Raw genomic sequence first — 27,972 nt, 5'->3', positions numbered from 1 at the left:
CTTTTTTTTTTCCTGTCATACTTCTGGCTCCTTCAGTTGCTATTGAAACGATTTTATTTATATCGATTATATTGTCTTCAAGGTATTTTTGCAGGGCTTTCTCTCTATATTCCCTTCTAGCTTGTCACGAGAGCGGTAGCAATCCTAGAAGCTCTTCTTGTGGACCTTGGGAAGACATATCTCACAAAAGGGCAACTTGTGCCGTATCTTTCATGTCACAAGACTCATAGAAGAAAGTTGAATATCTTCCACCAGCAAATAGACTATTTTACGTTTCAAGACATGAGGGAAGGGTGCGCTGAAAAGCGAGTACAGGCGGCTGAGAGATAGAATTGGTTACTAATACTCGTTAATCGAATCAGACACTTTTAAACTATTTTTTTTTTGGATACAATAAATAATATTTGCGCATGGAACTAAAGAGCCGCAGCTTAACATCCATAGAGCCGCATGTGGCTCGCGAGCCGCAGGTTGCCGACCCCTGGTCTAGATCTAGCGCCGTCACGTGATTGCTATTGATAGTTCGCTCACAAAGCAATGAATAACAATCGCTCTTTACATGTGCTCGAGAAACTGGCATTAATATTTAACAGCAAAGCACAGGTGCATTGTCTATTTATCATTGTGTAGTGTAGATCTAAAGAATTTTTAAAAAATAGCTGTACGTTTTTGAGTAGGAACGACAATTAGCAAAAGCAGCACAATTATGTATTTTAATAGGCATTCATCTCATTACCATATGATTAATATATAGTCTTTTCGCGACTGAAGAATGCCATATGATGTTTGTAAAGATTTTTTTAAAGTTATGATTGAAATTATTTAAAAAAATCAAAAGCAAACAAAATTTGATTTTTAATTGTGTTTACCAAAAGATTTTTTAGAAATTGAAACGTGTAATCATCTTCTTTTTTGAAGTAACGTATGTATTTCATAAGATAATAAAAATGTCTTTTAGCTTTCTAGGTAGCAGACTTAACTGCGAAAAGAATGTTTTCATGTTCAGATTTTTATTTCTGTCAGAAAATATATAAAATGTATGTGGTTCAACGCGTTTCGAAGTTTACTGTGTGAGCTTTTAGGTATTAACCATCGAATGGGGTGTATGGGGTATCTAGGAGGGGTAGCGAATCCTCCTCACTTTAATCCAAATTCCAGCGCAAGTCACTTGTCAAAAAAAAAAAAACATAAGCTCGGGATTCGTATCTTGTGGTTAAATCTTTAAAAAAAAATGGAAAACGCAGGGGTGGGAATAAATTGGGGGGGGGGATATTAAGAATAGTTGATGCCTTCAATGTGCACGTCAAGGTCGGATTGGATGTCAAAATCGGCCCGGGCAACTCTTTACAATATCGGCACATAAATTGTATAGCCTACCATATGACGGGATTCCTATTTCAAGTCTACCTGTCCTCAAAATCATTATGTTAAGTTTATGTGTCGATAACTGTTCTAGCGCATGTATTAAACTCTATATCCTTATAAGAAATATAGGCCTTATGCTTTTTAATCGTTCAGTGTGTAGCCCCTAAAAGGATGAAACCTACTAGTATATAGTAATGTCTACGTATGTATACTATTGTATTATTTCGGAAAATGTGTTCGATTAAATTAGTATTACACTGTAGAGTCAGATTTTTTAAACACGAGCCTCAGAGGGTCCCTTTTATAAGAGCATAGGCCTATCGTAAAACCTTTAACAATTTGATACATAGTGGCATCCTTGCAGCCCTTTTGGTGGCCCCACCGGCCCATTTTGATACCGGCCGACCGGGCATTTGCCCGAATGCCCATATAGCCAGTCCGCCCCTTGTGCACGTGTTGACCTACATAAAGTATAACTATATGCATCTATTACACCTATAAACATCGGTGAGTAATCACGTATTGTACGGTGCAACAAATATATATGTGTATTGTATCAATTTTGTTATCGATCGAGCTCGTTTAGATGTTTTATGAAGGCCGTCCGCTTTTGTCGTCTTAATGGCATGTATTCTTCCAGTTGATATGAAGGACCACAGTAGTGTTGCCTTCACGCCACCTGCCTTGGGAATCTCCAAGGTAGCTTCATTTCATGTTTTATTCAAAGCTGGCTAGGAATTGATTTTTATTCGTCTTTAGACCATCGGATGGAGTGTTGTTGTTTTTTTTTCCCTCTACAGATAGTATTGAGTAGACATATAAAAGTAAAGCATTGATCCATTTGTGTGTGTGCGTGTTGTTCTGTTCTTTGAAATATTTGTATCATTTTAAACGAACCTTTTACTCGTGTATTTTTAATTGACATTACAGGCTATTGTATTAAGTACCCTACTGATACCCGAAGTGTTAGGTGCAAACGTGTAAGGCTAATTAAAAGAATTTTTCGCAACATATTTGTCTGGCTGTTTTAAGGTTTTAGACTTTTTTTCCCTTGTTGATTTCATTGTTTGTATGGTAAGTATCAAAGGACTATCAAATGTTAACAGTAATAATACTAATATAATAATAGGTTTGTATATCCTTTAATGTTGACAGGGTAGGTACAATAGCTAAGATTCGAGAGACCGTTTTATTCAGGATATGATCAATTTGAAAATAAGGGGTAGGGGTTAAAAAGGAATTAACAAATAGTAATAATGATTACTGTTTATTTATGTACTAAAACAAAAAGAAAATGATTTAGAGAACAACCGTCAGTGTAGGATTCTTATAATATTCGAAATGATGCTTTAACTTACAAATTTCGTTTCATAATAGGATTCTGTTAACATATTATTCTCATAACTGCTTGTTGATAAAGGATCACGACAAATATCGAGTAATTGGAAGTTTAAAAAATGTTTTAAAATAATGTCAAATAGGCCAAGAAATGCGAAGCTTTATGCAGTTTAACAAAGCCAGGGAAGGCGTTACAGGAGCGGTTAAATAAAAAACAAAAAAATTAAAGTCAATACAATTTTTAAAGTTTATGCTGTAACTAGGCTACTCGACCACGTTCGGGGTTGTTTTAAAAATGACCTTTTATGTGGGTGGCTTGCAAAGTTTCTCAACGAACTTTGCTCAATCTTTGAGACAGCAAAAATACGTTAATAATTAAAGTTATTCACTTTACTTGTTTCGAAATGGAGCACCACTTGAGTTACGCTATTCACTTGCATCCTTTTCTTTATAATAGCATGCTCAAAAGAGAGAATAATTACGTCCTATGCGTTTCGTGTGTTAATTTGGTCATGCACGTTAATCAGTGACTTAAATTCTACTAAGTCGTTAGTTCTCCTGGCTATAAATTAGGCAACCCATTTCATGAATGGCACTGGGGAAGAAAGATAATTGGTTAGACTTTTTCCTAGCATATTGAATAAGAAATGTTTTTATCTCTGCCTCTTTCCGAGAATTTTATCAAGTTTTTGTAATTCTAATTTACGGCCTGTAAATTATGTTTCAGTGTTTTATGTATTATTACTACTTTACTTTTTAGTTTTCTGTCTTCTATATCGCAACCGAAACATTAAACAAATAACGCCATGTAGAATGAGATCTATGTATTTTCACAATGGTTTCCATAGTGCCTCCGAGTCTCATGTTGCCAGGAATACATTGTCTTGTAATTCGGAGTGTCGCGACAGAGTTTTATTTCTATCGGTAATAATTTTGGACACTGTAGAGTTATGTATAGAGTGCTGCTGAGCATTATAATTAGGCAGTAGCTACGTAAAAAAAATATGGGGACCACGGATCCACAGATGAAATGATAGAGCTTTTGATATTTGATTGCAGATGCGAAAGTCTACATTTATACTGGGCTTGCAGTTAGCTACAATCTCTGTGAACAATTTTTATTGCTTTATTGTATTGTTTTACGTGCGATTCACTTATAAGGAATAAATATTATGCAATTAAAAAAATATTAGAATTATGAAAATGCCTTTTCGACTACTACAAAAATGGCCCCGAGCATTTGGTTTCGAGATTTACGGGAAAGGGCCTTGTTACGTAATCTCCGTAGAAAAAGGAAGCTTAGCATACAAATCTGGCTTGATGCCTGGTGATCAACTGCTGGAAGTGGGTGGCCAGGATGTCACAACATTTTCAGCTGATGAGATTAAAGTTTTGGCCAAGAGTGTAAGCAAACAACCACCTGAGCTGGAAGTTGTGTCAAGTTTACAGACCGTAATTATAAATCCAGACACAAAATTGGGGTACGGTTTCAGTGTGATCAACGAGAAGCCAATAAGTGTGAAGTCTGTGGAATTTGGAGGTCTTGCATATCAAAGTGGATTGCGTTCAGGTAAAAAAAAAAGTTTGTTTTTAAATATATAAATATAGTATAGATCTATGTTACATTTATATGTATATTTATGTTTATGTATGTTGTGTGTTTGTTTTCTTGTAGTCTCTCTTGTTCTACTGTTCAGTGTGTTCACGTGTTTTTCTCAAGTATCTTATTAGTGTGTATTACAGTCTCCTGTTAGTTTTTCATCTTCTTGTCCATATCAATAAAATGAAGTTTTATCTTAAACGTTAGTGTTATAATTCATCCTGAATCTTCAGAATCGAAATTATTGCCATTACTAGATTGATGATATGATCTTGATATTGATGATGGTATGATGATAAATTTGTTAAAAGCGCTCAAAAAGTGGTTTACCAACAAATAGATCAAAGACAACAGATTCTTTGACAAACTAATTAGTCACATAACTCAAATGGGTCACCAACAAACACACACAAATTTTGAATCATTTTTGTGGAAGGAAATAATTTTGTTGATAACTCAATGACAATGAGCCAGCTATTTTATGTGGAACTCTCTCTCCACCCTACTCTTTTACAGTGAACATGTAAACAAAACAAAAACATAGAAATATGGTCCCTAAAATGCTTTATAAAGGTAGGGGTGACACATCTTGCTTTTTGTTAATTTGTTTTCAGTTGTTGTTGTTTGTTGTTTTTTTTTTGGCAAAAACTGAAACCACTATGACATGGTCTGTCTCAGAAAAATACCGAACATTAAATGTACCTGATACTGAAGTCCTTCAAAGAGTGGGCCTGCAAGGCATCCACACAATACTGGTGCAGTCTCAGCTTTGATTGGCAGGCCAAGTCTGCAGGATGGAATACCCCCACATCCCTAAATGAAACATGTATGGCCCATTAAGGGAAGGAAAGTGCTCACAAGGTGGACAAAGAAAACGCTCAACCTCAAAGTTTCTCTGAAAGCCTTCAGCATTAACCCTGCCACCTGGAAGATGGAAGCTAGAGCATCGCAATGTGAAACAAGAGAATAGTGTTGGCAGAAGAGAAGAGTCAGAGAAAAAAGCAAGGCCTATATGACACTGACTCCAGCTGGAATAACCTGTCCAGAGTGCAACTGAACATTCTGGGCTTACATAGGTCTCACCAGCCACATGAGGAGACACAAAACCCCTGTGCAAAGCCCTCAGCCCCCTGGATGACAAAACTGGTCTTCATTGAACCACAAAGGACAAATTATATGTAATTTGTTTTACTGGGAGACCTAGATTAACATTCTTTTTTAAAGCTACTATTGGTTCCTATAAAAGGGTTTGCAGAAATGCAATTAATGGAGTCACTAACATTAGTTATTTTCCCTGCAATTTTTTAAAACAAAAGTCAATCTGAAGTGTGCTTTTTTCTTTCTAATTAGGGGATTTAATTCTGGAAGCCAATTGCAATGCTAAGGCAGTAACTCAAAATTTGACCACCATTTTACTACTTAAGTCTGGCTCATTGACCTTATTAACTATACCTGTATCTCGAACAAGCAACTTGGTGCAAGTCAACAAAAGTTTGTCTGACATGACAGGATCCACAAGTGGCCTTTACAAGGCTAAAGACATACATCAAAAAGTAGGTCAGGTTGGCATGACATATATGTCACACATTAAAAGTAATATTTATCTTTTTAATTCACTTTCTTTAAACTTTGATTGTTAGATTTTAACATGTAAAAAACTTATTACAATGTGTTGTCCAATGCTGGTATGAAGCTGTAGAGTCCATATAAATAATAATAGGGCATTGGCTATGAGTCTTGAAGATAAAGGAAGAATGTAGTATTTTACTAACTGTAAGGTCCATACACACAGGGCTGGCCCTAAAATTTGCGGGCCCTATGCATAATTGATTGTGCGGGCCCAGTCAGGGTAGGGAAAAGGATAATAAGTGAAACTTAAGATTTTGTATTTGAAAATAAATTCATCTTTGCATTGCATTTTATAAAATGAAAGCTGACATTGCCGTTTTCTTTTTATCATGTGTAGTTTTGGCGTTCTCTATATTGAATGACACCCCAAAATGACAATTTTATCTATTTTTAAGATTTGTATTAGTTTTCAGGAGATTTCCAGGACTTTTCGTACATTTCGCAATTTCAGGAGATTTCCAAGAGGCGGCGTGAAAATTATAAGTTATAATGATTTAATTTAATACTTTACACCTAGAATTAGCACAGGGCCCATGAAAGTGTGGGGCACTTTACCTGGGCACTTTAATAACTGAGGCTTGAAAGATGCTTGTAAATATTTTTTTCAAAGCTATTAAAAACATTGTCATTAAAGATCGTGAAGGGAATCTGCACGTGTTTAAACAACATTATTATCATCAATCATCATTCGAGTGATTAGGTTTAGGTCGAAAACAAATAGCGATTCCTTGGCCTGTAATAACAGGATAGATTAAATTAGGGACAGGCTTAAGAAACATGAAACAAGGTTTTCTTCTTCCTTCAGAAAGACACTATGTGCTAAACCTTTAGGCCATTGACCTGTTCTGAAATAGTTTGTTCTTGAGTGGCTCTGGGTACTTTGTGCTTCTTGTCTCACAGAGACTGTAATATTTCACGTTGAGAATTTTCATATTTCACAAATATTTTACAATTAAAGGATTCAAATATATATATAGCCATATATTTTCTTTAATTTTTTTCCCCAAAAATTGTTTTTTCCTCAAGTTAGAAAAAGAGTTGGGTGAAGATTACAAGAAAAAAATGGCAATTGTGACAGCACTCAAGCAGTATGCTGAAGACAGAGATATTACTATACTGGGTAAAGCCCTTAACAGTGTTCTGAAGTCAACGGAGTCAAGAAATATTATTAATACAATAAGGTAGAATTATATTTTACAATAAATATTGTCATTTCATTCATGCTGCTTTGGGCCATTGAGCCAATATTACTATTTAATATTTCGTCACCTTGTAGAGGACTTGCTCTTATATGAGAATTAACAAGGAAAGGTTGACTCTTCAATATAATTTGTATATCCATTTTACAGCCTAGTCTTCCACCTATTATTTTATAGCATGCATGTTTATATGTTCAACTTTACTGAAATATGTCAATACTCTAAGAATTTTTTGTCTCTAAAAATGCAAAGTCCTAGTGTGACAAGCACTATTGAAACAGAATTATTTATGATAAAGATGAAGTTTGAAATACATGATTTTATGCAGTTAATATGAATTATTATCAAAAAATTAATCTTTTTAAAAGTAATTACTGAAAGACTATTCATATTGTTTAAAAGACTCTTAGTTGAAAATTTTATGAAAAAGCATTATTATCATATTTTTACATTAGAATTGGAAATCTTATTATTTTTAATTGTACACCTATTTTTTTTTATTTTCTGCAGATTATTGATACCACCAACAGACAGGGCTATTTTTGACAAAATAACAAACTCTTTTGGAATGGAAAAGCTACAGGTGGCCAATAGGACCTCAAGTGTGTCTTCGCATTCTAGCATTTCAAAAAACTTGCATGAGAAAAAATATGTTCCCTGGTACGGCCTAAATATCATTTTCTTTACTTTGTAAACTTTTTTTTTTAATTACAAGCAAGACTCTAGAACAGTGTTTCTCAACCTTTTTTGTTCCATGACCCCCTAATATAATTTCCAACTAGGCAGCAACCCCCAACCGTAAATTTTTAATTCAGACTTGCATTTATTTTATTTTCTATTGCGTATTCACTATATACATACTTAAGTGACAATTTGACAAATATGGTGAAGTATGGATCTTTATACAGTAAACTACATTGTTACAGAAATAGTGTTTTGACAGTAGTTACAAACACCCCAATGATGCTGCGAAGGTTGAGCTTGTTTCTGTTCCAGCAGATCTGGAATCTAGTAGCATAACGAATGTCACCTTCTGCATCAAGTCTGCTTCTGAATTTGGACTTAATAACTAAAAGCTGGAAAACCTTGTTTGCAAAGATTTTATTTTGAAACTGGAAGAAGGCACAACACAATCTCAAGCAGAATGGGATATGAAATATTTGAAATACCAAGTAGTGTTCAAATATGCTTGTTACAGCACAATAGAATGGATAAAAAAGCTTTCAATGATGAATAGACAAAAATCAAAATTTCCTGGGGTCATAGGCAACCCCTGGCAATTTTTCATTCGACCCCCATGGAAGACGTGATCCACAGGTTGAGACCCCCTGCTCTAGAACATCTTAGAACAATGTCCCACTTTATATGACTTGTTTACAGGTTATAAGAATGTATAGATTATTAGAATTACATATCCAAGTATTAACACTTTTAAAGAAATTCAAGTAAATTTTCCAACAATATTGGAAATTTTGATTATAATAGTTTAATTTGTTTTTCTTAGAGCCTCCATCATTCATCAATATTCACTATAATTGATGTTACCTTACTAAGGGGAGGAAACTCAAACTTAATTTATTTATTTATATATTACTTTAAACATAAATTTAACATATAAATAAACTTAAATATAATTTTTTGGAATGAGAAAATTGTTTCACTTTTTTTTAATAGCTTTTATATAGCAGAATTGTTCGTGCTTATAGCATGCTGAGAGCTCTATGGTCCAATCTCCTACATAGATCAATACATAGGGGTATCTGGGAAAAGGTTTTTCCTGCTGCTTTTAGGCGTTCATTAAACACAACTGCTCAAGTGGGGTGTCATGTTTGATAAGTAGCCTGCTATATAGATAGCCAAAACAGTTTAAGCCTCTTGGGCACACATCCCCACATTGGGCACACATCCCCACTTCAAATAAAGATACTTTTGATGAAATGTGCAATAATCATGTTTATTTTTAAATTAACTATTAATTTGCATTACAGATCTGATGACAAAAAAGCAAAGTTTTCCTATTGATATTTTAACATTTACTGTCAATACTAATGGTTGCAAAACAACTTTAAAGATGTATCTTACTATCAACCTAAATTTATAAACAACCTATTTGGTTTTAAACTGTACCTCAGGCTTGTCCAGTTGGTTAAACAGCAAGGTAGTTTTGGTTTTGTCATCAAGTCCAGTCACCCAGCGTACATTGAATCTGTTGATAAAGGCGGATCAGCAGAGCTTGTGGGACTAAGGGCTGGAGATTTCATTATCAAGTTAAACAACATTGATGTCAGGTTTGTTATTCTTGGAATAGAGATGAAACAGTATTTAAAGAAATCTCTATATTTAATGCTGGTAATTATATTTTCATGCCAGTTAGTCTTGAAAAAAATTGGCGTTTATATATATATAGTATTGAGGATTCCCTAATCCATAGTTCCAATATCTACTGCAAGCTGTTGTTATGATATAGTAAAATGGTCCATATATGTTATTATCTGTAGTCATTATATTCAATGACTCAAGCTCCATCTGTGTCACTTACCTTACTCTGTGTCATTATAAAAAGAAGGCAAATGGAAGTTTTTTTTAATTAAATACTTTTCTTCAACTTTTTTTTCTTAGTAAATGTGAACATGAAAGATTAATTCAGTTGTTACAGGAAAGTGGTTCTGCTCCAACCATAGAAATTTGGAGAAATATTGATTATCAACAAGGTAAAATTCTTTTTATGGTAAGCTTCACTTTTTTTTGTTTTTTTCATTGTTTTTGAAGTTCAACATTGGCATTACTTGAAACAATGTAGCTGATGTTTGAAAATATCTGTACATTTCCAGATGATAGCATCAAGTCAGCTTCTTCTCTGCCATCCTTGTCTTCCAGCAGCCATGATTCTGAGGAAAGCCTAATCCTGGATGATACAAGAACAGACACTGAAGGACAAACATTTAGTGAAAAGGTAAAAGTAAAAAAGAATTCTCCCTTTCAGACCTTGTGATCGATGGAGCAGATGATGTAAAGGTCATCTATTTCTGTGACCAATGGTTAATGAGGGTGTCATGTGACTAGCACAATGACCAACCAAGTGATATGGTAATTCAGTATATTTCCAAGGAATATCTTGCAAAACAAAAAAAAATCTAAAAAAGCATTCTAAAATCTGATAAAATAGATAACGTAAGAGATCTTTCTAAGTGTTATCAGTATTTGCTAATTATCATGTGTTTAGCTTTACATAAAAATCTAGATGCCATGACAAAGTTAATGTATATCTCAATGACTGATATAGCTTTTGATGAAGTTTCTGTCTTCATAAGTGTAAAAAAAAATTTTTGGTAAGATTCTATGTGACTCAAGATACTATAGCTTCATTTATTTGGGTCATCGAGTAATTTTATTTTCATAATTTTTCAGGCCAATTATTTGTTAACTCCACAAGAGAGATATTTAATGAAAAAAGCTTTAAAGAATTATAGAACCACAAAGTAAGATTTGTTTTCTATAGAATAGATACATTTTGAATTTATTTCCTTCTACCACTGTTTATCTTTTACATAGTATGCATTTTATTTGATCTATTAATATCTGATGATCCAATGTCCTATGTTTTTTTTATTGAATCCCAATTCAGAATATCTTTGTGTCTTTATAAAATTTTCAAAATAAAAAAAACAACTATAATCTGGTGCCATCTTTTCATTCCTCTAATTATCCCAACTATTCCAATATCTAACATAATGTAACAGTGCATAGCTTTTGAGAAATGGAGCAGCTTTTAAATTGTCTGCACTAGTTCAATGGTGATAAAAATATCTAATAGCAAACATTCAGAACTCTTTTTTTTTTCTCAGTATCATGCCGTGGGTCAACATTACTTATCTTTAGGAACATTTTATTTATTTTTTTTTAAAAAAAGATACTTTCAATGATTGAAATAAATTCTGCTTACTTTTGTTAGTTTTTGTTTGTATTCTATATTAACTTTTTTTTTTACCAGTCACAAAATTAGTAACACTGTATTAAGAAAAGCTGGTTTCAAATAAAGAAAACGTTGGTTGATTTTATTGTAATCTACGCTTATACATTGGCTTTTCTATCAGGAACATTGCTCAACTGTATGAGTCTCTGTCTATTCTCTTGGAAACACCTTGTAAAAAGTTGCTGTGGTACTTTGTACTGAGAGACCTCCCAGCATTGCACCAGGAATTTATTTTACATAGAGTTGAAGCTTTGCAGTCATACTCACTAGGTAATGTAATGGCATTAGTGATAGTTTGACTGACCAGTGTGTAACTGTAGTGACCACAGAGATTTGTAAAAGTAGACCACTGTTGATTTGTAAGAATGCTTATATTTGGATATTATTTGTATATGTACAGTTAGATTTATATAAAGACTTGGAGTTGTAATAATAAAGTTAGGTTCAAGTTGTTGAGTGATTACTTTAAGTTTCTTCCCTTCACATTTGTTATGTGCTGAGGGAATAAAAGTAAGAAAAAACATTTCTACATGCATCCTCTCAGAATTGGGATGGAATTATTTACTATTTCATGAATGACACTGTTCTATACAGAACATTGAACGTATGGATTATTTCTACGATTAATTCTTTTGATGGAAAAAATTTCATTATATTTTCATATCATTGATTATAATAGATCATTTCCCTATGCTAATGAAAACCGGGGTTTGGTTGTAGAGTGCTTAAGCACTTGGCTTTCAAGCCTGTGGTCCTGGGTTTTAATCTTGGTGACTGCCATTTTGAATTTCTGAATTTTTAGGGCTCCCCTGAGTCCACCCAATTCTTTTGGGTACTTGACTATAGTAAGGGCGGTTGGTCACTGTGTAGGCCACATGACACCCTGCTCATTAACTGTTGGCCAAAGAAACAGATGACCTTAACATCATCTGCCGTGTAGATTGCAAAGTCAGAAAGGGAATTTTTTTTTTTTAAATTTTTAATGAAAACAACATTTATCTTTCACTCAATTTTTTTTCCCCTAGACCAAGTGCCAGAACAAACTCAGCCAGCCTTTGAAATGCCAAGTCTGCCATTATCAGCAGAGCAACAAATAGACTTCCTCTTAACATTTACTGAACGCCATCAGTTTAGACAATGTTTACGTGACTATGAGACTACCAAGTATGTTTGATGACATAGATTTAAAGTTTAAATTAACACGGAAAGTTAATTGGAAATAAATGTATGAAAATTCTTTTTTTTTTTTCTAAGGGAGATAAATCCTCTCCTTGAGACTTTAGACTCTATGCTGGATTCTCCATCAAAAAAAATTCTGTGGCATGTTGTGGCTCCATTACTAATGAAGCATCATGTGGATATAGTTCATACAAAAATAAGAGGTCAACAGACAAGTAAGATGTTAAGCAACTTATGCTTTGAATCATCTTGAGCAGAGTTTAGACAACTAGACAAAATAGGAATGAATAATTTGAAAGAATTACACATTGCAAAAACATTTAATGAGCCTGTACAAGCTTAAGAAATATTTTTATTGGTATTTCTATTGTCAGAACAATACACTATTGTCAGAACAATACAAAGTCATCACAAAAATGTGAACTGGTTCTTTACTTCAGCTACTTTGTAAATAATTTAATGTTTTTTTGTGTTTTTTTTTACATCTCTACCTGTCCTAAGTTGATAAAATGATACTCAAAAGAAATTTGGTTAAAGTTAATGACCAGACGCGCTCGGGCATTCAAATTATAACCAATCTTTTTTTTCCAATTTTAAACTTTCCAGTTCATTCAGAGTCATCATTTTTTTTCTGTTTTCTTATCACTTCCAACAAGATGTTTATGGCAACAATCAATTTCCTGCTGACTCTGCAAAGGGTCACCACAGTTGTGGGAAGTACAGTCTGTAGACTTCAAAGTCTAATGATTTGAGTGACTACTTATCAATTATTACCTAGTGTGTTTAAAAATGAGCTTCAGGTTTCTGTAAATTTTTTTATTCATTATATACACATTTTAATAAGATTTTTTAAAATTAGTTTTAATCTGGTTTTCAATTTATTTCAGATTTTGCAGAAATGGATGCATCACCAGATTTTGAAATAGTAAATAAGTTGTTTTTTTCTGTTATTATTTATTTATAGTTTGCAGTATTTGTACTTAGATACAATAATAAATGTGTTTTTTTAATGTTGATTTGTTTGGTTCCTGTTTTTTATTTTTTTATTTCAACTATTTTCTTGATACTCTATCAATTTATCAGACAATGAAAGCAAATATATTTTTGAAATTGTTTTTTGAAAGTCTTCAGAAGAAGAAGAAGAAATGGAAAGCTCATCAAGCTGGGGTACAAATAACTCAAAGATCTATACAACCTCCAGATCAGACTTGGGCTCTCAATATGATATGAAACTGATGCAAGAACTTGGAGAAACAAAGAAAGCTGTGCAGGAAATAAGAGACGCTCTTGTCAAGCAAAATATAGAGAGTCAAAGTGAGAGATTTTTTAAAATAAATTTATTAAGATCATCTAGAGAGAAGTAAATTATAAAACATTTTATCTCATGATAGAATCTTTTCCCATTGCAACTAACCAAGTGGCGAAAGAGACCAAATAGTGGATACAAATGCATAGTAAGACTTTGTTATCACTAGACACCAGAGCTATAGAAACATGCATATTATTTTGTAAAATTCATGTACAAATATTTTTTTATCTTTATTCTATTTATGTTTCCATTAACAAGAAATGGATGGTATTTAGGTTAACACTTCTAAAAAAGTGTATGTGTGTGTGTCTTGGGATAGTATTATACATTTTAAAAACCATTATTCAAATTTGAAAAGCAGTTTTTTATACATTGCACAAAATTCAAGCTGCTATTAAATATTCCATGTATGTATAACTGTAGGACTCTTTTTGAATCTTTTTAAAATCCATAAAAAATTATTTAAACATGCAAAATTGAACAATCCATTTTTAAAAAAAAAAAAAAAAAAAAGGCTTATTTAAAGGGGGAGAATTCTGTCCTTAAAACTACAGCTACTAATAATGTACCAGCTATTTCCCTTTTTTGATATCAAACAAAATAACTTACCAATAACTAATTGGCTAAATGAGTATTTTTGTTTATTAATTCATGTTTTGTTAGGTACAATAAATAATTGTTTAAAGTATCGATTAGATTGGAGAATGTGTGAGGGAGAAATAGTGTTAACAATGATTTAAGGGGACTAAACTCAACAAATTTAGCCATATATGTGAATACTGAAATATTAGTTTCCCTTGAGGCTATTAAACAAAATAATGAATTACCAGTTAATAATTGTTCTAATTGATTACTTTTGTATTATTATGTATTTATGTCTTGTCTATGTCAATGAATAATTGTGCAAAGTTTCAGCTTGTGGGAGAAATAATGTGCACACACTTTTTACCAGACAGATTGAGTTGATTTAAGCTTTGTAAAAAAGAATATTTATTTCAGATACTGAGCTCATGAAATTTGATGACCATAAAGAAATTAATGGGAAAAACTATGTGACTATAATACCAGTTGGCCTGACAGATCAGGAGCTAGAGATGTTCTCAAAAATGAATTCTATTCCGTTGTCTGGGTCAAGAAAGAGCTTAAATATAACCAAGAAAAACACAGATACATATGTAGCTAACAATGGCTCTACAGTTGGAATTCTTGCTGACAGTCACATCAACTATTCTTCAGACAGCGGCAGTGATGATGAAGAGTAAGCTATTTATTTTATGATTATAATGAATTTCTAAGACATGATACAATTACTACTAACTCATGGTTGAGGTTACATTTTTATTTCATACATGTCTTTGAAGATATATGCCTACTATTGGAATCAAATCCTTGAAAATAAATAGAACAATGAAAGCAATATTAATACTTATATTATTAATACTGCAATCCCAGTCAGACTATCAATACAAAAACTGCTTATTTCATCTCATGTGCCATTCTGCTTATTATCACTGTAGAATCAGCACTTCTAACTTATATGATGTCTTCTAGTGCAGCTAAAATAATGAGACATATCTCATATTTTTGTTTGTTTTCAGGGACTCCTCATCACTGAAAGATAAAAGTCCAATGCTTAGTTTGAATGTTGAGCTAGACAATGTAGTTGACTCAGTTCACACAGAGACTAAGCCAATGAAGAAATTGGACTTTGGGTTGAAATCTGTCCGGCTTGGTAACCAGGGCTGGAAAAATAAAGAGAGTAGAAATATACAGCATATCAATATCTCCCAACCAGAAGACTCTGTGCACTCTTCAGTCAAAGAAAGTAATTTAGCTCAGCATACAAACCTGTCAACTGCTATGCAAACACTAGACATAGAGAGTAATACAGAACCAAGTTTACCTCCCCCTGCACCATTGCCACCTCCATCAGTAACCCCAGACAAACAGAAAGGTGATTGTTTAAGAAAACATATGTTCCAATGTTTATCACATTTATTTTCAGATGCACCAGGACATAAAGGGACATTTTAAATCTCAATAATTGGCTAAAATAGTGAATAAAATTTACTCCCAATAATTTTCAACAATGAATCAATACCAACAGGCTTATTACTGTCACTATTAGCTAAAATCATCAATGTTGCTAAAAAATTGTATATGCTAGCCTTTGCTTCCGTGCTATTCATGTTAATACAAGTAATAACACATTAACACTTATTTATGAAATGGAGCTTCTAATCTAAATTTAGAAATATAAATAGATATATATTTTTTTTCTTAAGCTGGAAATATTCTTCAGTATTTCATTGCTTATATTCCAGGCCTAGAAGAAAGTAACAACAAAATGAGTGTCAAACGAATCAACTGGGAAAAGCTGGATAACAAAAGTGTCCACAATACAATTTGGGAAAAGGTTTTGTAGAGTTCATTACATTTTTATAGGTTTATTACTGTCACTAACCAGAGTAATTTTAAATGTCATCATTCTCTTTGTGTTTTACTTTTTTTTTTTGTTTCAAAATGCATTGAAAAGTTTAACTCTTATTACATCATTTATTTATGCATTTTACTATTTTCTGGTTGGCCAAAATTATCTCCAGAAATTCCTGTGATGCTAAAAATTGTAGAGAAAGGTCAGGGAAAGACTAGAATTTAAAACTAAACTTTATAAGGAAAGTTAAACGTAGATTTTTTTCTTAGTTCATAACATCAGTTTGACTTAAATGTATCAAGTTAGGGTGATAAATCTGGTGGATTCTTTGTCTTCAATGAAATACAATGAATAATTCAAACATTTTAGTTATAAAAATTCTAAAAGTATATAGTAACAAAATATTCACTTGAAATAAAATACATTTAGTAAATCCTATGTGCTAGTATGATTTAAAACAAGCCACTAATCTGTGATACCTTTCCTTATACAGTGTTTTTTTTTATTCTTGTCTTTCCATTACATTTCTTAGAAACTCTCGACAACCCAGACATTTTCTGAGCTAATTTTAATTAAATAAAAGTGTACTTAACATTTTTCTTTTAAAATATTTTTTAAAAAGTAGAAAACATTATCAAACTAGTTGAAATTTTTCATTTCATACAAAGGTTTAAGACCAGGCTAAACCTCTTGCACTTATCAAAGCTTGTGGTGGCTTGTGACCATTTCATTGTCTACCTCACCATTATTTTTCTTTTTGCTTGTGTGTGTAGGCCTATTACTTCATCACTATTGACATCAAGATAATCAGAATATGGTAATAAAGATTTTGTAAACTAATTTGGTCATGTTTGTAGGTGTTTTTAATTTACATTTTTAAAACAATTATTGTAAATGTTTTTTTATCAACTTCATTTGGTGACATTTATATTTTTACTATTTGTAAATGTAAGGAAAATAATTTTTTTAATGTTAAGAAGTCCAATATTAGTCTGTCATTTTCATTTGAGCATAAATTTAGTCTACCAAGATTGTACCAGGTCATTATAATCAGTTACCACATTTCTCTATTGTCTCTGCCCTCCTCTTAATGTTCTTTAACATGAAGCTTGTTCATTGAACTGCAGAAATTACATTCAACTTGGAAATATAAATTATTTAGGTATTTATACTTTGATTACAAAAAAAAAATATTAATTGTTAATATTATTTTATCGACAGTTTATTAACAAAACATAAAAAATAATGTTTTTACTTACAGCTTAATGAGCAAGATTTAGCTGGGGTTATAAATTATCTGGAACTAGAAACACAGTTTAGTACCAAACCTTCACTGCGAAGTAAGTATTTTATAAAACAAAATGTTGATTCTTAAACTTTTGTTATGGAGGATGAGAGCATGTTTGGATTGGCTGAATATATTCTGATGTAATCACAATTAACACCATCAGGTTATAAATAGGGTGAAAGGGAGGCTAAGTGCGCTTGAACTTGGCTTGGCTTGGCTACCTAGAAGGGGACTCGAGGTTCGACACCCGACTCGGGCAGAGTTGTGTTTACTGAGCGCCTGAAGGCAGCACGGAAAAACCTTCTCCTAGATACCTCCTCCTCCCACTGGCCCACAACTGAGATTGGACCAAAGTGCTTTGAGCATGCTATAAGCATGAAAGTAGCACTATATATAAGCCTTAATTTATTAAATGTCTGTTCAAGTTTTGTTGTTTTTTTTTTTGCATATTTTTTTTTCTTTTCTATCTGACAGTTTTGGATATAAATAGATTGACTTCAAATATTTGACAATGTTTTGAAACAATCTACAATATAGTGTTTTTCTAGAAGTGAATGTGTTTACCCAATGTAACAATTTCATTTCACAGAGGATAAAGCAAAGAAAAATGAAGTGCTGATTATGGATGCTAAAAAAGCATACAATATTTGTAAGTAGAAAAAATAAAAATATTTAGCATGCATATTGCAAACAAATCTTTCACCTTCAAATATTTTTTTTTATTGCAGCTATTTTACTTGGTCATCTAAAAATGCCTGTGACTGATATTAAAAAAGCTTTGTACAGTGCTGATGAAAAGATTTTATCGCCAGGACTTCTGGATCAATTGTTGAGCTTTGTACCCAGTCAAAATGAAGTTAGGAACTTTTCAATGATTTTCATGTGGTGGACAGTATTTTGGCCTTTTGAAACAAAAAGATTTTTTTTTACATTTTCTTTCTATTTGATCTTTAACTCTTTCTCTTCGTAATTATTTTCCACATTTTGATGGAATTATTTATTTTGCTCATTTGTGTTTCACAACCCTTTTACGATTAAACTTAAATAACTTTTCTGTTTTGTTGTCTGGAAATATTATATTATGTGTAGAATTATAGGAGAATGCATGCTCTTTTTATATAACACAAATTAAGTTTCATAAAACCAAAATTTAATCTAATATTATGGAGTCAAATCAACATTGGTTTCGTCGGTTTGGAGAGAAAGAGTTTTAAAAAAGTAGGCCTATATTAATTTATCTAAATATACATGCAAATTAGTTTTTAACATTTTTTTTTGTAATTTGCCCATTATCTTTTCATATGTAGGCCATCCCTTTTGTATTCTTGTCTAATTCACTCTAGTAAGACTTGAAGGTATGGTATATGTTTTTATTTTCTAGATTACAAAATATAAACTGTACACAGGGAATGAATCTCTCCTAACAAAGCCTGACCAATTCATTTATCAGGTAATTAGTATTTTAAACCCTGACCAGTTCATTTAATAATCACGTACCATACTTCAAAGATAGATCAGATAAATCAAAGTCAAAATCAGATCATTTATCAATCAATTTATTTATCAGTTAGGAGACATTTCAATGGTGGCTGAGAGGTAAAGCGCTTGGCTTCCAAACTGAGAGGCCACAGGTTCAAATCTCTTTGAAGACGGGGATTTATAATTTGGGGATTTTCAGGACACCTTTGATTCCACGCAACTCTAATGGGGTACCTGACTTTATTTGGGGAAAGTAAATGTGATGGTTTGTTGTGCTGTTCACATTTCATCCTTGTTAACTGTTGGCCATAGAAACAGATGACCTTAACATCATCTACTTTATAGAGCCCAAGGTCTGAAAAGGCTATTTTACCCTTTACTATATATTTTCCAACTATTGTAGTCACAAACTGTACTTTTTCTTTTAAAGAGTGTATTAAATTGTTATAATATCTTCTTATTCAGATGAGCTTAGTTGGCAACTATGAAGAAAGACTCAAAAGTTTATTGTTTAAAGCTAATTTTAGAGAACACTGTAGTGAGCTGAAACAGGTGAGTGACTTAGCTGTAACATCATGCTGATTAAGTACCTTTAAAGTACTTTTTTTAGTTAAGTACCTTTTTTTCCCACCTTATCAGGTTATAAAAAATATTTTCCTTTCAAATCTTCATTTTTGTTCCTAGAATCTTGAAAACATCATGAATGCATCAATTCAGCTCAGAACAAGTGAAAAGCTGACTCGTTTATTTGAGGTAATAAAAGTGATGAAAAAAGCAGAACTAGGGGAAGTAGCCATTTAAAATAGAGTACTCTAAAAATAAGAGATTATTTAAAATGAAGAAACATGTGGTTCACTATTTCCAGTGTTAAGAGTTAGCTAACATGTTGCTGGTAAATAAGAGTTAGCTAACTTGTTGCTGGTAAATAAATTCTAATGTTTTACAGATGAATTTTATTACAGATTATTCTAGCAATGGGAAATTACATGAACAAGGGAAATAACCGAATAGGAGAAGCAGCAGGTTTTAGAATAACTTTCCTGAGACAGGTAGATATATCCAATATTTTTTACATTTAGTACACTTATGGGAGTTTCATGAAATAATACAAAATTGAATAAACTTGTGAAACTACAGTATCACAGATAAAACAGTTAATTTATTGTACATCATTGTACTTTGGTGAATACAGAGTGTGAAAGTGTAAACAGTGAACATGAGTTATGTATGACTGAAAGTAAGGTCTTTTGAAAGGTTGAGAGTTTAGTAAAGTTGCTGAAATGAAGTTAAGTTAGTTTCTGGTCAGTTGTTGAAGTCAGTTAGTTTGTGTTAAGTTGGAAGTCATGTAAAAAATAATTTAGTCTAAATCAATTGAGGAAATAAGTTTTGTAAAGTCATGTAGTGGACTGATATGACCATGTTACAAGTGAAATTAGAAAGTTAATATCTATATATATTAGGGGTGCACCAGATAGTACTTTTTGATATCCGGCCGGAGCCGGATATGACCGGATAGTAAATTTTGATATTCGGCCGGAGCCGGATACCTAAGTTTCTTGTTAATAGCTTGTGTTGCTGAACATTTTACGAAACTGTTAAATAACATACCTATATTGGTTGGTTTTATTTTTTTCCTTTTATATACCTTATTGTTTTAAACTCTGTTACTGATTGATTTATTCAAACTTAACAGTATTTCTAAAAATCTGTATAGCATGAGTGTGTCTGTGTGTATGTACGATACCACCAACTGTAAAGGATGTGTAGGAAGGTCAATGTAAATAATGTTAGTATATATTTAACTAATTACTAATGTAAATCTCTCATAAGTAAAGTGCAATCTGCCTTATATAGTGGTCGGATGTGTTCATGCATTTCAGAGCAACAACCTGGTCAGATATACCTAGTGAGTCTACACATGTAGTCCTAGAGTAGTGTGTATAGTTGTTTGTGTTAACCATCAAGCATTGTTTTTTCCTTGAGCATACGCACGCAATAGAGTTGGGTGTCAGTCAAAAAAGATAACACATTGGCATGGTCAGTCAAGCATGTAGATAAATTATACCCGTCCACTAGTTAGAGGTCAAGGGTTGTTTTTTTACGCCCCAGCATATTGTTTCTTTGTTTGCTAGATCTAACTGCGGTACTATTATTCAATTTATTTTATGCGATTTAAAAATTTACTGTAAGGTTTTCTGTTATTTATTAAGTCAAAAGAATTAAATAATGAAATTAGCTTTCTTTCTAAAGGTTTTAATACAAGGCAAAAATACACACACACGCAAACATGCACATCTTTGTTTTATTTTAAAGTGCAAAGAACGTACGTAAGAAACATTAAATGCAAAGATCGTATGTTTGAAACATCTTTCTTAATTAATACTTATTAATTATTTTATTCGTGGTTTCAGTAACTGTTACAAAAGGGAACGATAGTAATCCTATGAATGTCAGGTGTGTAAAAGTCGTCCTCGCCTGATACACAGTAGCTAAGTACGCATCTTAAGTAAAAAATAATAATAATAACAAGGAGTTAATTGACTGTCACAAATTATTAAGAATATTGTTATCAAATCAAGACACTTAACTGCAGGAGTAATATTCAAGTTAACACGTTAGAAAAAATATTTAACGTTAATATTTATTGACAGTGTAATATCCTTTGTTAGCAAGTTGCGTTTTTTTCATTCTGGCTTAAAAATGGTCAATGTCTATCAATAAATTGGGTGTCAAGGACCAAAGAAATAAAATAAAGAGTAGGGGGTGTTTAGCTCTCCATTTAAAGATAGCCCTGTTCGTGTCTTCTACAAAATAATTAGTTACTGGCTTACTGGGCTATATAATCTCGCGGTTTGTGTTCTGTGTAGCTAAATGTCACTCGTTTAGGTGCATGTGATCTTTAGTCCAACATATGTTCAAGTAACGTAGCACACTTGAAAAGGTGTGGCCTCTAGACCAGTGTTTCTCAAACTGTGTGCCGCCGAAGATTTACAGATGTGCCGCGGGAGTTTTCAGAACGCCACACATACAGCGTTACACAGGTCTGCCTACTATTAAATTTTTTATTTTACGTTGCGACGACATCCCCACTTACAACGACCAGTAATAGTAGTGGATCGCTCCATAGTGACGGAAAGGGCTGTTAGCTCTTCAGGTTATGGAATTTTCCACTATACATATATTATTATATTGACTCAAATGTAGGCCGCCTTAGGAGACGCTTAGCAGTTCTTGAATTGGTAGCGATAATAATAAGCGATGTGTTTAATGTAAATTGGTTAGGTGTATGCTAATAATAACAAATTATCACTAAGCATTATTCATTGTTATCCATGGAGAAATACGTTAGTAAGAATGAAACTTCTAAAGTGTAATATGAAAAGCAAGGAACCAAACGAAGGTACAAAGAAGATTACATCGGATATGGTTTCATATCTTAGGGAACAAGATGCTCCATTGCCATTCTGTCTGATCTGCAATGCAACTCTGTCGAATGAGGCGCTTGTTCCAAGCAAATTGAAGAGACACTTGGAAACAAAACATCCAGCTGTAAAAGCGCAACCGAAGGAATACTTGGAAAACATCAGGGCTCAACAAAATAAACAAGTTAAGAAACTTACGAACTACTTAAAGCTGCCAGAAAAGGGATTGATTGGAAGTTATAAGGTTGCTCAGTTATTAGCAAAACGAAAGAAAGCACACACACAGGCTGAATCAGTCATTGCACCAGCTTTATCAATAGTTGTTGAAACTATCCTTGGACCCGATGCCGCCTAAAAAGTTAAAAAAGTTCCTTTGTCAAATGGTACTATCTTGCGCAGAATTGAAGACTTATCGTCAGATTTACAAGATCAAATCTGCGAACACTTCGACGTGACTGATGATGAAGTGTCTCTGCTGTGGTCTCTTCAAGTTGATGAATCCACTGACGTTAGTGGCAAAGCCCAGATGCTAGCTTTTATTCGGTTAATAAAGGATGAAAAATGTGTCAAGGAATTCTTTTTTTTTGCAAATACTTACCAACTACGACCAAAGGCGAGGATATTTTTATGTGGTGAACGAAAACATTTTGCTCTTCAAACTACAGGGAAAAACTGTGTCAGCGTTTGCATCGATGGCTGTCCTTCCATGCAGGGAAATAGAAAGGGATTCGTCACTCCTGTGCGTCAAGAAAATCCAAATGTATTAGTTGTTCACTGCATGATCCACAGAGAAGCTCTTGCCTTCAAATCTTTACCGAAAGATTTGATGTCTGCTTTGGATCAAGTGATTGAAATTGTAAACTTCCTCAAATCTCGACCGCTTTCATCCCGAATTTTCTCAGAGTTTTGTAAAGCAATGGATTCAGACTACAAATGTCTTCTGTAGTATGCTGTATTACACCAACGTTCGTTGGCTCTCCAGGGGAAAAGTGTTAAAGCGTGTCGTCCAACTCAAGGCTGAGTTGATTTCATTCTTGGAGGCTGAAAAAAAAAAGACTTTGGATTTTCTATTCATGACGAGATCTGTTGGGTTAAGGTGACATTTCTCTCTGATTTATTTGACAAATTAAATTCATTGAATTTAAGTCTTCAGGGACCATTGGAAACCATCATCACTGCATCCACAAAACTGAAGTCATTTGGTGAAAAATTGTCTTTGTGGCAAAGTAAGATCTCAAAAGGACTGCTTTCCTACTTACAATGAATGTGCTTCAACTAAAGAAATCACCCCCGAAATTCTGGACACTTTGAAACACCTGCAGTCAACATTGCAGCATTACTTTCCAACAATTGGAAGTAATGAATATGGATGGGTCAGCTATCCATTTGGAAACAATGAAGCTACAAATCTGACAACTGAAGCAGAAGAGCAGCTCATTGATTTAAAAAACGATGCAGTTCTTAAGTCAAGTTTTGCCAAGAAAAGCCTGGATGTGTTTTGGATTTCAATCAACAAGTTATATCCTGCAATCAGTTTAAAAGCAATCAAAATAATTCTTCCATTTGCATCTTCATGGTTTTGTGAGTTTAGATTTTCAACACTGACTGAAATCAAATCTAAGAAAAGAGAAATACTTCTTACAATAGACGATGAAATGCGAGTTTGTTTGTCGACTTCGGAGCCTCGATTAGATCGCATTTGCTCTCAAAAACAGGCACACCCTTCACATTAAATATAATACTTAAAAACAAGTAAAATCTTTTTTTCTTTTTATTTTAAAACAAATGTTGCTCTTCGTGGTGTGCCGCGAAATTTTTGTAGTTTGTTTACTGTGCCGGCAGACAAAAAAGTTTAAGAAACACTGCTCTAGACCAACCACGTGATTAAGATTTTTCTCCAAATAAGGAAACTCTTTGTCCGGATACCCGTGTAGATGTTTTGCTTGAAGTCCAGTCCACCCCCCCACCCCAATTAAGATTAACTACTAAGTAAACAAACATAGTTCCCTCGTGTGACCTCTAGAGAGTGCTTACGTCCATCGTATCTGACTTGGGGTCACCTGTCAATCAATGAACTCAATGTGATGGACTCAACAAATAAAAGGGGAGGGAGTTCATCTGGAAATATACCTAGTTACCTTAGAGGTGTGGCTCTTGTAGTCCAGCCCCCTTAATAAAGATTAACTACTAAATAAACAAACTCAGTTCCCTCGAAAGGTGTGACCTCTAGAGAGTGTCAATACGCTGACATTAAACCTACGTCCATCGTATTTAACTTGTGGTCAACTGCCTATAAAAAAAAACTCAATGTGATGGACTAAACAAATAAAAAGGGGTGGGAGTTGTTCATCTCTTCCTCTGGAGATATACTCGCACAGCTAGACAGACGTCTGGTCAGCATGACGTAGTCAAGGACTGTAGCATTTTAACTAACCTACTCAAAGGTCAAGACAAATTGAAAAAAGTGTCAGCCATTGATGCTCTGTATGTAAAGCGCATTTATGATGTAAAGTTTCATTTCTATTTATATTAAGTTATTAACACACCTTGTCTTTATAATAAACGATGTTTGGTGCATATTCATAATGGCTCTATTTTTAAGCACATTATTTTGTTTTAATATAAACATTAATACATTCTACAACAGACATTAATGGAACGAGGTCCACTTTATGCATATTAAATAGGTGTATTTTTTACTATCCGGTTTACTATCCGGTAGTGATATCCGACCGGAGCCGAATAGCACCGGATAGTAAAAAATGCCGGATATTCGGCAGAAGCCGGAGCCGGAGGGACTATCCGGTGCACCCCTAATATATATATTTGTGGATAAAAATGATTTGTGTAAATGTATTCATCTATTATCTTCATAGAAGTTGGATTTATGTCATGTAAATAAACATCATATTATAATATATTGCAAGTAATTTCCTAGATCCTGCAATTGTTGTTAGTCCATTCTTCAGTCTGTAGTGCTGCATATGAATGATATGTCTATAATTATCCTACAAAAAAATGTCATGATAGTCATTATATGATTGACATACAGCACTATGCTTAACTATTTAGATGGATACAACTAAAACTTCAGACAACAAGTCATCATTTCTACATGTCTTAGCTGATGCAGTGTACAATAAATTTCCAGAGGTTCTCTCTCTTGGTGAAGAACTCTCCTCAGTTCAAAAAGCAGCTAAAGGTTAGTGTCTTTTGAAAACCATTTGAGTTATAATAAGCAATATCACTACACTTGTTGAAACCAGCATTGATTTAAAACATTGAAACATAATTTCACCAAAGGCCACTGTGGTGATGTGAGTTCCTTTTAAGTCTTTTAATTGAAAAGAATTTAATAATCAGGCCACATATTCTATTCAATTCAACCTTTTCTGAGAAGAGAAATTCTAGTTTCATAAATTTTACTTACATTAATTACATTTAACTCATAGCATACTTTTCAGTGTCCCATGATGCATTAGTGCAAGATATCCAGTACCTGCACAACTCTTTACAGGTGACAATTGTACACATCTACTACAAGTCATTATGCACATTTGAATACTTAAAATGTTAGTCATCTGCTTTATTTAGGAATGTAAGCTTTAATACTAATTTTCTAATACCAACATTTCATCAGGAAACAGAAACATTCCTATCCAGTATAAGTCAACAGATCTCAGAACCTGAAGACTGTATTAAAGATGTGTTAAATGTATCCTTTTACTTATGAAATGTTAGACCCTCCATTTTTTATAATGCTTGTGTAACTCTATATAAACATTTTTGTCATAATTTAGTAATCAAAATGTCTTAATTTGTAATACTAATTAAGTTTCCAATTATAACGTAAGCTGTAGTTTAAATACAATTCTGTGAATTTGGACATTTGAACAAATTTTCATAAAGTTACTTCATTTCTTTTAAAATCATAAAATAGTATAAAAATAGTGTATGATTAAAGAGCTTTTCAATTTTGCTTTAATCAATCTCTTCACTTGTATATTTGTGTTACAACAGATCATATTAAATAGGTTATGTAGCTATTTACAGTTCCTTCAGCTTTTTAAAACAAAGTACTAATTGAAAGTCAGTTGCAATTTTTTAGAGATAATAAATAATATAAGTTACTGGTATTAAATTTTGTAGTTGTGTCCTTCAATCTGGAAAGTTCTGCAAGTGTCTTTGAAACAGTAGATCAAGTCTTGACAACTTTTCTAGTAGAATGTTAAATACAGTTCATAATGTATTGGTGTTTGAGTTTGTGAGCAGAACTTGTACATGCATAATTAAAAGTGATTTCTCATTATATACATTTTTGCACTATGTAAGTAACATTTTTTAATTGCTATCTCTTGATATCCTGCAAAGAACAGCTGCTGGAAGGGGTGAAAAGGTTAATAGCATATCAAAATGTCTCTGAATTTTTTTTATTTTACTTATTTGATTAAAAAAAAAATCTTTAACACCAACTACAGCAATTTTTGTCAGATGCGACTCAGGAAATCAAATTAATAGAAGCACTCCATGAAACAGCCATGGCAGAGTTTTCCACCACTGTTGCTTTTTTTGGAGAAGATCCTAACGTAATGAGCTCAGAGGATCTTTTTGAAATCTTTTCTCATTTTATTCACAGTTTTGAGGTAATTTTGTTTCAACCAGTAGATCAACATTTTCAGTACTTAGAATAAAGTTTTTTTATTTTTTTCTTTACTTTCCACTTCTAAATACAACCATTTCATTGATCTTTTTTTTTTCAGAAAGCTCACAGTCACAATTTGATGTTTAAAAGAAGGTTAACTATTTAAAACAATTCCTATATGTCAGGAGCTGAAATTTACTTATGTTGAATGGTAACTTTCAGATTTAGCAAACATTTTTATAGTGGCAAACAAAATATCCCACTTAAGTTTAAAAATAAAACAATTTCTGCTATAGTTATATATATTTTTTGTATTGTTCTTATTGTAGTGATATCTCTTGGTCTGTTATAAAATAGAGCAAAATTCAGCACACACACAAAAAAACAAAATGTAATCTAATCTATGCTTCACATACTCAATATGAAGTGTTTCACCATTTTTTTAATACCGGTAATGCATTTAACTGAAATGGAAAAGACACTGAAATAGTTTGTCACATTTAGGGCTTGAAGACTTTAGTACCATTGAAAATAAGATTTCTGCATCAGAAACATTTTACATTTTTTTTAAACAAAATTAATAGGAAGACTGTTATTGTTATTTTTTATGTGTGCATACCAAATTTCTTTGTACACATGTAAATATATCAGCAATGGTCAGAGGTTGATAGTATCCAGACAGGTGATAAGATATGTGTTGGGTCTGAGTTAAGGAAGACACTAATGTCTTCAATATACATTTAAATTGAGGAAGACAGGATTGTTGTCATTGATAGATTGGAGGCAGCCTATCACTTTTTGGTAACTTATGCTTACCTCATGAATAATTACTTCTAGCTAGCAACATATTGTTCAGTAAAAATAAAACATTAAGAATAGTGCTGGTACTGTGTACTCTGTTCATTCATGTTGAAAGGACAAATCAGAACCTGCCCCCTTGACCTGCATTGCTTGTCCAGACAGACCCACTATCATTTTGTTTTTGGCATGGGGGAGGGTTTATTTCAACAATGCAAAAACTTTTGTGGCCTGTGTAAATTTTACTTTATACTCTACTACAACTTTTTTTTGTCACATGCATTCAATAATGTTAGACCAAGAATTAAAAAATATAA

The 27,972-nt window shown here is 32.9% G+C and overlaps 1 protein-coding gene across 4 annotated transcripts; it reads left to right on the top strand.

The window, feature by feature from the left end:
* Positions 1–501: 501 nt before the first annotated feature.
* On the top strand, positions 502–27,160 carry LOC106056609 (delphilin-like). Of its 4 annotated transcripts, none has more exons than XM_056021592.1 (29): positions 503–603; positions 3,763–4,273; positions 5,654–5,856; positions 6,959–7,113; positions 7,642–7,791; positions 9,264–9,419; positions 9,751–9,842; positions 9,963–10,084; positions 10,540–10,610; positions 11,226–11,374; positions 12,130–12,268; positions 12,359–12,498; positions 13,171–13,208; positions 13,408–13,597; positions 14,592–14,850; positions 15,191–15,546; positions 15,917–16,008; positions 17,288–17,366; positions 17,904–17,963; positions 18,043–18,170; positions 18,696–18,764; positions 19,259–19,345; positions 19,478–19,546; positions 19,756–19,842; positions 25,288–25,417; positions 25,680–25,732; positions 25,856–25,930; positions 26,694–26,858; positions 26,976–27,160. In XM_056021592.1, the coding sequence occupies exons 2-29, from the start codon at positions 3,901–3,903 to the stop codon at positions 27,021–27,023; spliced, it is 3,735 nt and encodes a 1,244-aa protein (XP_055877567.1). In that variant the 5' UTR covers positions 503–603; positions 3,763–3,900; the 3' UTR covers positions 27,024–27,160. The 4 variants fall into 4 exon arrangements, with proteins under 4 accessions (XP_055877569.1, XP_055877567.1, XP_055877568.1 ...); XM_056021593.1 differs by lacking the exon at positions 503–603 and adding an exon at positions 1,928–2,064; XM_056021594.1 differs by lacking the exon at positions 17,904–17,963 and having other exon boundaries at positions 502–603.
* The last annotated feature ends 812 nt before the right edge of the window (positions 27,161–27,972 follow it).

The sequence above is a fragment of the Biomphalaria glabrata genome, chromosome 2 (genome assembly GCF_947242115.1).
Source record: "Biomphalaria glabrata chromosome 2, xgBioGlab47.1, whole genome shotgun sequence".
NCBI lineage: Eukaryota > Metazoa > Mollusca > Gastropoda > Planorbidae > Biomphalaria > Biomphalaria glabrata.
Note: the sequence above shows the minus strand (reverse complement) of the source record. Positions and strands in the feature narration are given on the sequence as shown.